Raw genomic sequence first — 12,539 nt, forward strand, 5'->3', positions numbered from 1 at the left:
CATACAACCAATTATGTTCTTGACCAATGCATTATAGATCACATACCATCAACTAAACATCTGATTTTGATCTAAACAAGAGTGGACATTTGCATATGAGGCATGTAACTTATGTATTTATTGAGATCAATTATAAAAAAGATAATTCAAATCATTTGTTGGAATATTTCTACTGAATTTCTTTTTGTGGGTACTGACCTGGAAGTAACAGTTGTGATAAAGTTTCCGTGGTTTGTGTGTCAACTTAATGGAAAAGGCAGAGGATGTCCCATTTGTCTGAAATACATGCTAAGGAAAACCATACTAATGTGAATTGTATTGTACAACTTTCCTCAAATGCACTAAAGATGATAAAACTAACTAGTGTACATTCTGTTATAGAGGTCCAAAAAACAGTTACCTCCCCTACATTATCAGCCCTTCATAGAGAAGGCTATGTACTGGGGGAAAAAAACAAAGTCAAACAAAGGTAGTACTATTATGACTGTTTGTCAAGGTTCTTCCAGCCATAGCACATTCTAGGTTCACCTGGTACTAGCTTTAGGTGAAAAAAGGTAGACAAATTATGCAAGTGGTGTTGTTGATGATATGTTTGTATAATACAGTCAAGAAAGACAAAAGAGATTACAAAGAAAGACATCCATCTATGTAGGATTTAGTAAATAAATCAAGAATAACTTATATTTTACTTTTTCTGTTCTGTCTTCTTTTTTTCTTATTTGCATGTTTATAATTTCATTTACATACAATAATATTGATTTAATTTCATTACCGTATTACAAATTTTACAAAATAAGGCTGTCACAACATGCCACAATTTCATGTGTACTTGAAAATTTTATTTTCTTAATTCATAAATGAATAATAAAAATAAGGAAATCTAACATTTAGTTTACTAAGCAAGACTAAAATTCTACCAACCTGGAATTATAAATCTTATTAAAGAAATGTACCAGATATTTCTTTAAGTAGGTTATATTATTATTTCTTAGAATTATTTTATACAAGTTAGAATTTTTCTTTGACTCAAAATCTGTATAAATGCAAAATCTAGACAAAACAAAGCACATTCTGGGAGACAGTAACAGACAAAAATACACATTAAAATGGAAAAGGCAGTATAACTATTGTCATTATCAAAGAAATAACTACTTAACAGTTAATAGTGACAAATTAAAGAAAACTCAACCTCACCGTTAATAGTCATGTAATGATGTTCATATTCAAGATAGTATAGACATTCATAATAAAACACATCAATATGATAAAATACTGAGAATAGCATAGCATTACCCTGAACACAGGAGTCCAATGTTTTATCAATAAAATACGATGAAAACAATTCTGATGACACAAAACAACCATATCTGTACTATAAAAATACTGTATATAATACACATCATCTGAAAACTCATACTTTACAACAATATGAGAATTGTACAAGAACATATTTCTATTAAACTTTGTCTTTCCAATCTAGTGGTACTACCATAAACAAACAATGTCAGCCCCAGTGGGTTCTGAACCCACTCAATTCTCCCTGGAAGATTACTACCATCACTTTTATCCACCATTCCATAGTAGTATTAATTTACACTGCACTCTACCAGGAAATTTTCTTGTCCAGGTTATATGTCTTGGCAATAAATGTCTTATAACCCAACCTGTCAACTGTGTCAAATTTTGTTTTCTCCTGATTCCATGGTCCCAAACGATAATTAATACAATCCTGCAATGTACCCTCTGACTGTTTTGTTACTTCCATTTTAGAATTTAATGGTAAGTATGGACTTTTTCAAACTAAATTACCCATACATGAATGTGAATCATTACTACACAAATTGATCTCACCCATAATTCTGTACATTAGCATCTTCACTGTACAATGTGCAACCATTCTCTCTTTCAGTATCACCATGAAGTCAATTAAATGCATTTTTACACTACATTTGATGTGTCATGCATTTTTTTGTTGTTTAGTGGCTTTGGTAAACCCTGGCATCATATGAACCAAATTTGATAAATTTTAAATATATATTTACTATGGTTTTTTGAGAATGTCAGGTATCAATAAAGTTTTCAAAGATGGTCTGAGTAAGTCCCTCATTTTACAGGTTCACTGCAGTCACATAGCCACCATATCTGGATCCTTAGTATGATGCACTTATTAATTATCTTCCAGGAAAAGGAAACATTCTCAGACCCACCCAGATTTCTCCATCACCAACATTAGTTTCTAGTGTTTTATTTGCAGTGCAATCACAGTTCTTGTATTTTCTATTAAGTTTATCTAATTTGTTGTTAGAAATGAGAATGCTGTTTATTTTATGTCATTAGGACAATAGTATCAATCTTCTGATTTTTCATTTTCAGCCTGTATGTAGCAGACTTGTGTTGCTGGCTGCGTTGAAATTTTCCCAACACTTGAATACAAAGGATTATTGTATGACCAGTCTTGTACATCAATGTTATCAGGTGTGTTTTCCCTTGACATATTGATTTCTGTTAAATTATGCCTCTGAGCCATCATATCCAAAATATTTTCTTGTATAATGTCAGTAAAATTTCTGCTTGAAACCTTTTGCATCCCCTTTCAGGATGGGGCAGGAATACTGGCAGACGATTAATTTCCTTAGCCCAGTATTTCCAGTTGTGTCAGCCCCACTTCTAACCCTCTACTGATATTGGCTGGTTTGCATCCAGGATTATCTGTATAAATTTCCTCATAGAGGTTAAACATTTCTGACTTGTAATTATATCTGTCACATATTTACCCATTCCCTTCTTACCAAACACCCATTGTTCCTCTGACTCTTGATCCCATCGCATAACCCCATAACAGCTCGGGGATATTTGGGCATGTTCCCAGAAGAAGGTGTTCCACATTACTGCATTCATCTGCACATGTTGCTGACTCCTTGTCTCTGACCAAAAAAATTAAATAAGTAGCCTCAGGCTCTCTGCTATATTTATATAAAGATATATGTATAGGGAGGTCTCTGATTATGTAACCTCTCACTATCTAATATTTTATATATATATATTGCTTATAATTTAATTCACTCTTATGTGAATTAACTTGTATTACATGGATAATTAAGTCGTGGAAAGAAAATTATCACACAAGTAGGTATTTCACTCAGTTATCTTCCATTATAATACATATTGTTTACAAGAAATAAGTCACATTTTTAGTACTTTTTTTGGTAAATAATGAGAAACTTGATAATGCAATATTAGAGTATCATTAAATGATTATGCATATTACAGTAAACTCTGTTTTCATAATTTCTAAGGGAAAAAGCTTATTGCTTTTATTTTTTGATTTTCTTTCCTGGTTTAACTGAATCAGATAAATTTTAAGTTCATGTGTGTCTATGCTTTAAATTATTTCCCTTTTATTTCAGCTGGATATGCACACTTTTACACCTGAAATTTTCGGTGCTGGTAGGGAACGTAGTAGCACTGGTGCCAATGGATTGTCATTGTAATGCCTCCACATCCTTGCAGTCGGACATCCGAGGAATTGTCACATGACATTCCTACCAACGCGGCCGCCATATTTGTTTGGGGGAAAGAAAGTAATTGTATGCAAAATGCCTAAGAGCTGTTGTGTACCAGGTTGTACTTCCAACAAGAAGAAAAATCCGAATTTACAGTTTTTTATAATACCAAGTGAAAGCTCACAAAGAGAAAGATGGCTATATTCAATTAGCAGAGCGAAGCTAAATTCTGACGGCAGTATCAACAAAAATAAACGCTGGTCACCAAAATCTGGACACTGTTACGTTTGTTCAGTACATTTCATTACTGGTAAGTATTATGCTAATTTATATCCTTTCATTTAAACCGTTAACTGATTTACTGTAAATGATGAGAAATGGAATTAACTTTCTTTGTATACTATAACGGGTTCTACCCCACCCCCAAAGTAACTATCGTTTCGCTAAGTACACGTTCACAACACTAAACTGTAGTTCTGCCATAAATGTCATGATAATGCAGAAGAACATTCTACGTCTGAATTAAGTTTCTTGTTCTAATTTTTCAGGGGTAAAAGTCAACGACTCGACACATCCAGATTATGTGCCCTCCATTTTCCCAAGTACCACCACAAGCAGACATGATGATGGGAATGAAAAGTCACATGTAAAAGTTGACCGTTTTAAAAGGGCTGCAAACAGATCAAGTAGTGCAGGTGTGTGTGTGTGTATATATATATATATATATATATATATATATATATATATATATATATATATATATATATATATATATATATATATATATATATATATATATATATATATAATGTGATCAATATAATGTAATCATTTATTGTGTGTCTATTAGTTTATGTTCTTGGACAGATGAATTAGGATTTTATATTTTAAACAGAATTACATAGATTCATGTATAAAACTTGCACACCTATTCACAAAACACTGGTGCAAGTTTTTAGATTGTATAACTTTAAATTAATCATGATGAACAATTAGTTTGATAAATATTGAGATTTGTGTAATTTCATAAAGTTCCCATGATACAGACGCAGCTGGAACATATATAGAGCTTTCACTGCAGAATATACTTTGGAAACCTCAATCCCAGTCTCGCAGGCTAATTTAGCACTTTTCATTTCCCATCTGGTTACCAAGAACAATTCATAACTACATTGTATATAGATATAGTTATTGCATGTCAGGTTAGTTTTATGTCACATAGATACTCATGCATAAATTTGATTTCTGTTTCAGGTGTAGTGGGTACACGGACCTGAACACACTGTCTAATCTCATCATAATGCAAGTGGGTTCACTGCATATGGATATGACAGGAAGAGTACACAGGAGGAACTTTGGCCGAATATTTACAACAGCCAGGAATCACCGAAATAAATTATAACTGAATTTTGTTCACTATTTGCCATCTTCTCAATTGGCACTGTTATATTCTGCTCACTTGGTAGCCACATAGGTCGGTGAGCAGAATGAAGGTGGCAGGGTTGATGCAGGCCACTGTCCATTTTGGGGCTGCACAGGGCCCATGCAAAGTGGGTGACTTGCATGGGTCCAGTGTTATGGCGGTCTCGGCTCCCAAATGGATTGTTTTTGGTTTGATGCTTACAAATTTACATTCAGGGCTGAATTTAAAATAAGTAGTTTATCATACTATGTTAAAGTAATTTTGGTAAACAGCTTTATGCATGTTATATCATAGAAAAATACAATTGTCACTTATGTGGCTTGCATCAACAAATCGTTTTCCAGTGTTATTCGTTATGGAGGGATTAGGAAGCAGGTAACCGATGCAACTGCTCAATAAAATGGTCCACAATTGTTTGTCTCCTTGTTGCAAACTCAAATTGGCGATGGCTGCCCCGATGACACAATACACCACGAAGATTTGGCAGAAAAAGACGATTTGCGTTTAAGGCACACGTTCTCCACACCACACCACAAGGGTTGTTTTTGTAAATCTTGCACAGAAGAACTGGGTGAAGGAGGAGTGGTCGACGTAGCTGCGTCTGATGTGTGAAAGGGCATGATGGTCACTTCTTTTTATAGTCGATGACTTGCGAAGCGTCGATCCAAGAATCGAAACTGGGCGGATATCCTTTCCAACGTACTTTGACTTCTCTGACACGTCGTTTGCCCACTTTACGGGTTCTGCGTTCGAGAATGCTTTCGATGTCGTACACGTCGTCTTCTTTTTTGGTCACACGTTGTAACTCGGGCAAATAAAACGTTCCTTTGAGCACTTCTCCGTTCATGTCTTCCAATTTATAGAAGGCAGGATGACGGCCATGCACTCGTCCAGTGACGCGAAACAGTTCGGTCGTCCAGTTAGGTAAGTAACCTTTGTCAAAAGTGCGTTTGGTTTTGCCAATGCGCACCCAATCTCCTACGGCCAACTCTCCACTTTTCTTGGGGACAGCCCTCGTCGGGGACGAACCAAACAGACGCTCAAACACCAGCACTTCGTTCTCGGGAGTCACGTCTTGCGGGGCACGTCCGATGCTTCGATGGTAAGATTGGTTGTACGCTTGCACCAGGTGCGGTAAGATGTCGATGTACTTCAGAGTGTGGTGATGCGTAAAATATTTCCACATGCGTTCTTTCAAAGTGCGTTGAAAACGTTCCACGATGCTGGCTTTGGTTTCAGGATTCTCGGTGGTAAAAAAATGAATGTCACGTTTCTTTAATTCTTTTTGGAAAGCTTGGTTCAGAAATTCGGTGCCTTTGTCCGTTTGCCATCGAAGAGGGTGACGACCGCTTTGTTTCAACACTCGTTGCAGGGCTCGCACTAACTCGCTGCTGGATTTGGAAGTCAAGGGCACGACCCAGGCAAATTTGGAAAAGACGTCGATGACACAAAACAAATATTTGTAGCCACGATTGTAGCTGGCCAAATGAGAGACATCGGCTAAATCGGCTTGCCATTGATGATCGATGCCTTCCACTCGGGTGCGACTTCTGGCAAACTTGCGTCGAATGGGTTTGTGTAAAGTGTAGGTAGCTTGTTCTTGTAACCATCGTTGCACTTGAGGTAAACGGAGACTTTTCAGTCGCGTTTTGGCAGCACGATAAAATTTTTGAACTCCTGCGTAACCTGCAGGATGCGAGGGATTGTAGTAAATGCTGGCTAAGACTTTTTCCATTTTTTTTTTTTGTGTTGATTGGTGTGTTAATAAGGCACCCACTCTTGGAAGAGGCTACTCTTTTTCTCTTGGGGTATTTTTTTGGATTGCAATGCTTTGCGTGTGCGACCGGCAATAGGTGTTGAAGAGGAGGAGGATGTCTGAGCGGGGGATATCGGTTCTTGTTTCACTTCTGTCTTCACTTCTGTCTTCTCTTGTGAGGAAGAAGGGGTGGCAATCATCTTTTTAATCCATCCAATTCTGGAGGTAGGTGGTGTTGTTAACTTGCGTACTTTTTCGGGTGGAGTTTGAAACCCTTCTTCTTCTTCTTTTTCTGTCTTGGTCACTGGTACTGGTGGTACTGGTACTGGTGATGGTGCTGGACTTTTCATCAAGCTCTTAAAATCTTTCAGAGTGGGTAGAGCTGTTTCGTCTAAAGCTTTCTGGTAAAAGAGTTGCAGTCGTTGCAAGAGTTGACCGTACTTTTGCGATTTTTCTGTTTCGGACAAATCTTGGCGATCCATTATGGACTGCAATTAGTGTTGTAACTGGGACATCTCGCTCAAATGGGGATTGGGAGGTAAATGCGGGGTGCGTTGTTCTTGCCACCGATGGTATTCCATCCATCGTTTGTAAGGCACTAAAGCTAGTTTTCGTCCTTAACATGGGGTTGTCAGGGGTCGATTCTGAGATCTTGGGACTTCCGAAGGCCTTTTTATCTTGCTCCCACCAGTCCTCCCAACATGGTTCCCAAGACTCCTTTCAGTAAGGGGCCTAACAAGAGAGGCAAAATGCCTCCACGTTGGACCAACATCTTCTTCTTTTGACGAATGGGAATTTTCTTTTGAACCATTTGGCGAAGAACGTGACGATGTTTGCCTAAGCATTGTTTCTGGTGTTTGGACAAAGGGATCGTGCCTTTCAAAACGTTCAAACAACATTCGCACACGGTATCGATGACCTCTTTGGAGGCCGTTTGAATGAGTTTTTTTCGTAGGGGTGGAGAAGCTTTGGACAGGACAGATAACATGTCCCCATGTTTGACTAAACGAGGAGGCAGTCCTTTCCTTTTCTTTCCTTGGGGTTTTCTGGAGGGTGACATCTTCAGGAGCACCAAAACACTGATACCCCGACTTGGTCACAGGCCTTTTTTATACTGGAACGCGTCGCCACTGATTGTCTTTACGTCGTATCAACTTCATGACAGGCATGACACGTCGTGCAGGGGTACGCAACGGACTAAATCGAGCCAGTTCTTGCTTGGACAAATCCAGTAAACTTTGTAACATGCCCGATCTTTCTTGGACTTTGATTTTGGGAGAAGGTACTTTGTGAGCAGCAGCCACTGCCACTAAATTGGAGGGTCCTGCCACTGGGGAAGTTCTTTTGGGGGTCATCAACGGAGATGTTCTTGGTGTAATCAACGTCTCCAAGTACTCTTCAGTTCTGGGTGTCATTAACGGAGAAGTGGATGAACGTGAGGATGCCGGAGACGCAGTCACTGCCGTGGCAGATCGTGGTTTGCGAGTGTAAGGTTGCGTCCTGGCCGAAGTGCCTCTCTTGCGACTAGTTTTCTTCTGTGGACTTTTCTTTTTCTGGGGACTTTTTCTCTGTTTCTTTTTCTGGGGGCTTCCTTTCTTTTTCCGGGGTGGTGGTGTCTGGTCAGAGGAGGGTCCTGCCACTGGAGAAGTTCTTCTCTTTGGGGACCTGGTCTTTTTCTTCTTCTTGGGACTTCGTTGGACTTTTGTCTTGGGGATACCTTTGGGGGCATTAGGATCCCATCTTAAAAGTGAGCGAATGATGACCCCTCCTAGAGTACCGCTCCCTCCAGGTTTCAAAATGATTTGTTTTTTGGTTTGAGTGTCGATGCGGGGATCGGCCAGTTGGACCAAAGCGACTTTGTTTCGATCGAAAAAGCGTTTGGTTTGATGAGGAATCTGAATGATTCCTTGGAGTAATTGACGTGCCGTCACCGTGAACCATCGTAAGACTTCTTTGAGACTAGCTTCTAAAACACGAGCTCGTGTTTGTGGATTTTTTTCTCGACTGATGCCATACAAGGTACGAATCAATTTGACGGGAAGATGCGACTGAAGGGACGTCATGTTCACACTGTGTGAGACAGACGAAAAAGGGTCTGAGGTTTTTATAGATTTTTTTATGGGGAGTGAAATGAAGTCGAGGACGGAGACGTGTACAGGACAGGCCCTCCGTCTTGGCACCAGTGGTGAAACAAGTGGGTACGAAATCACAAATCCTCGGGGTCGTAGGTTTCAAATCGACGAGTAAATAGGCGTGTGGCGTTTGAGTGGCATCGTCGTACGCCTGAGTCAGCCAAGGCGTTCCTAACTGTTTGGCTAAGACTTGCACTTGCGATTTATCTCGAGGGCTTTTAAACAAGACCACGTAATGCGCATTGAGACTGATGGTGCGATGGGCTTTACTTTGTTGAAACAAATTTTGGGTGATGTAAACGACACTGGCATTACGGTGATGCCCTTTGCGCGTGAACCACAGTTTAATTTCTTCTTCGTCTTCTCCTAATATGTCGTCGAAAATGACCAAATGGGTTTGACGGGAGTCAGAGACGATGCCGTCGTCTTCTTTAGGAATGCCTTCCACAAACACGATGGAATCGCCTTGACTTTCTCGCAAGAGGCTGTACGCCGATTGCCACTCTTTGTAACACCACACGATCCGTTGAGGTGGCCGATCGATCAAATGATGTTTATGTTCAATCAAACGTTTGACGAATTCGGTTTTGCCTGAACCGCTAGGTCCAGCAATGAGCATGTTAAAGGGATGGCGAAGATACAAAGCCTCCCAACTGGCACGATCTAAGTGTTCGTCGATGACTTTGACAGTAGATTAAGAGGGAGCAGAGACAGCAGAGGTAGCCATTGTGTGAGAAATGTCACTTGTGACACGAAAAACAAACAAGACAAGAGTTTATATACTTTTTCAGAACACGTTTATTGAATGTTTTTTTTCAAACATGAATACGAAAGACAAAAATACATAAAAGCCAAAGGCTTAAGTACAAGAATAAAAGGCACATGATAACCATGAACGTGGAATAAACACAAGTGTCTGTACAACATGTTTTGGGTAAAGTTCTAACCAGTTCTATAGTAGGGGGTAAGGTCACACAAGTGTCCTCCCGAAAGGGTCTTTCAGGCCTGTCCACGACAGTCCTGGGTGACGGGTTCTTCTGGCACCGTCACTAACACGGGTTGAAAAGTAACTTTTTTCCTTGAATAACTCTCGTGCATACTGGGCCACCTCTTGGGTCCAAACCAAGCCAATCTGGTTTCTTCTTCGTCAACGACATGGTAAGTTACTTCAATGAACAATGAAGTATCGATCTTGCCTAGGGTTCCTTTTTATATACAGACCAATACCGACGTGACCGTACGGCAACGTAAAGTGATTGGGAAGTCGCACTCGCTTCTGGTATACAATTTGATAGACTTTTTCCAAGGGTCGACTGAGGATGTGGTGAGTGGGTAAACGTACAATCTTGTTCGGTTGATAGGTGGTCACTTTAAAGTTTCCATCCTCTCCCGATTGCAAGGCTTCTTTCAATACCCCAAAGTTGACCACTCGACTGGTACGATGATTCAGAGTCAGTCCTTTCACTTTGCACGTCGTGTGCACTTCACCTTGTTTGTCCCGGTATTCGTAGCCGTAATTTTTGGGGCCGCCACTGACGAAACTTAGAATCTTGTCGTCGGGATGCTCGTCTGTCCAGGCTCCTAAACGGTCTCCTTCGATGTCAGGGTGATGTTGAATCGGGTGATGGATGTAAATGCAACTGTCCGTGTCAAAGTACAGGACGCGTTCCCCTAACAGTTCTAAAGCTTCGTACAATTTTAAGTGAGCATGGGCTGTCACGTAAGCCGCAATGATGACATTTCCAAAAGGGTCGTCTTGTACAAAGTCCAGATCTTCTTCGTAATTGACCAAGATCAAATCCTCTCGAACGACGTCCACGTGTTTCATGTATTTGGTTTTGTCGTGAATCATCTGGAAGTAGCGGGAAGGTTCTGTCAAATATTCCGTCTTGGGTAAACACGGTCGTTGTGCCATTTTACCCCACAAGCAATTTAACATCACTTTGGCAAACGATCGCCTGCCTTCGTTTTTCTCGATGTGGTCTAAAGAGATGCCTTCTTGTGCATAGTATTTCTCTTTGAATTGTATTTGGTCTTCGGGAATGTGACACCAGGAAGGATAGCCGCTGGCTTCTTGCTTCAGTTTCAAAAAGGCATCCACGTAGTCAGCGAAAATGCCTTTCTGAGTAGGGTCACCCTTGTGGTACTGTTGTGTCTTGGGAAAGTGGCAAATTTCGTACACTTCTAACAGTTGGTATCCCATGTCCAGAGCTTTGAACAATTCTACGCTGACCCAGGTTCCCGTCAAGGCCCGTTCTTCCTGGCTGTGATGACAAGGCTGATCTTGGTTGCACGTTTCGGCACAAGTACGGCACAAGGGAAACATCAGTTTACCTTGACAATGGTGAGGTAAGACGGGATGGTATTGGTTCGTGGGAGGCAAAACTTTGCACTTGATCAAGCCTTCGTATTGTCGAGTGTTTTTCAGGTCGATGTGTTCCGTCAGCAATTGCGGGTGCCCTACAGGAAAGCGACAATATTTGCACACGTAGGGATACAGCGAACACACGTCCAAGTATTTGATTTCTTCTCCTTTCTCTTCGTCGGCTTGGTACAGCAAACAGGTGGCATTGGTCCTTCCTCCGTACAAACTATCCCTCGGGTTCAGTGGGTCCATGAACTGGTAACTTTCCACGAGGCGTTTAAACTCGGGATCGGTTTTCATACGGTGATCGTATTCGTGTTCCCACATTTCCACCACTTGGTATCCTTGCTGTTCTAACTTTAGGCGACGCTGACAAGTGTCCTGGTACAAGTCTTCCATGGTCCGTTGTAAAAACTGATTTTTAGTGTCACGGTCAGGGTAGCAGACGGGACATCCGTGAAATAAGCAACCGTTAAACTCGTACACGATCTTGGGGTTTTCTAAGTCCCAGCCATCGACCGAATACGTTCCGATGGTCTTTTCGCCTCCTCCGTTGTGGGCATGCTGAATCCATTTGTCTTCCTTGTCGCACAAGTAATGTAACCAACGTAGGGCTTTGACCGAGTATTGACGCTTGACATAGTTGGTCGTTTGAGGACTGATGACAGCCACGGTGTTTTCAGGCATAAATCGTTGGCGGTACACTAAGGAACACGCTTTGGCAATGGTGCAAGCTTCTTTCAAAGGATCGACCCCTCCGTGTTCCATGAACAGTTCTCGAAATTTTCCACAGCAACGTCGTAAAACGTCCACGTCGGAACGACAATACTTTAACATTTCTTCCTAAAAGTCGAAGGGGTCAGAGGCATGAGCCTGGTACCAAGCGTAGAAAGCTTCTCGTTGTTCGGTACGCATGTTGTCGGGGTCGTAATAGTGAGCCTCAGGCAAATGGGGTAGAACGGCGTGTTGATTGGCTTCTGTATTGAAAATGTGAGGAATGTACCCTTTAGCCATTTCTGTCATTCCAAACGTTTTAGGCATTCGACTCAAAGGCATGGCCAAGTAACTCATCGAATCTTTAAACTGCACTTGTCCCACTTGCATGAAAATGATTTTGGCTCCGTTCAAAATCACTTTAGGACGTTCGGTGCCATGTTCCGTATAGTACCTCAAAAGAAACTGTCCATCGTATCCGGAGAAATTGTGAGCCATCACCGTGGCATGACGATGACAATCTCCGTAACGTTCGATGTCCTCTTGGCTCCACGTCTTGTCGATGGGGTCTAAGACCCATTGGGCAAAATCGGCTAACGTGTTTGGTCCCCGAAAGATTTTTTCACGCCCTCCGGGAATCTTGCTG

General features: G+C 40.9%; 1 protein-coding gene across 1 annotated transcript; it reads left to right on the forward strand.

The window, feature by feature from the left end:
* The first annotated feature begins 2,325 nt into the window (after nucleotides 1-2,325).
* Nucleotides 2,326-5,488, forward strand: LOC149769005 (THAP domain-containing protein 11-like). The gene is made up of 4 exons (XM_089949984.1): nucleotides 2,326-2,475; nucleotides 3,408-3,813; nucleotides 4,052-4,198; nucleotides 4,758-5,488. The coding sequence occupies exons 2-4, from the start codon at nucleotides 3,534-3,536 to the stop codon at nucleotides 4,778-4,780; spliced, it is 450 nt and encodes a 149-aa protein (XP_089806110.1). The 5' UTR covers nucleotides 2,326-2,475; nucleotides 3,408-3,533; the 3' UTR covers nucleotides 4,781-5,488.
* The last annotated feature ends 7,051 nt before the right edge of the window (nucleotides 5,489-12,539 follow it).

The sequence above is a fragment of the Sinohyriopsis cumingii genome, unplaced genomic scaffold (genome assembly GCF_028554795.1).
Source record: "Sinohyriopsis cumingii isolate HCF-2022 unplaced genomic scaffold, ASM2855479v2 utg005049l, whole genome shotgun sequence".
Classification (NCBI taxonomy): domain Eukaryota; kingdom Metazoa; phylum Mollusca; class Bivalvia; order Unionida; family Unionidae; genus Sinohyriopsis; species Sinohyriopsis cumingii.

Excerpts from the sequence above, each read along its gene's own strand:
- LOC149769005 (XM_089949984.1), top strand. The coding sequence starts at position 3,534 with ATGACATTCCTACCAACGCGGCCGCCATATTTGTTTGGGGGAAAGAAA. Across the intron at positions 3,814-4,051 it reads TTCAGTACATTTCATTACTG|GGGTAAAAGTCAACGACTCG; the intron begins GTAAGTATTATG and ends CTAATTTTTCAG. Across the intron at positions 4,199-4,757 it reads AAACAGATCAAGTAGTGCAG|GTGTAGTGGGTACACGGACC; the intron begins GTGTGTGTGTGT and ends TTTCTGTTTCAG.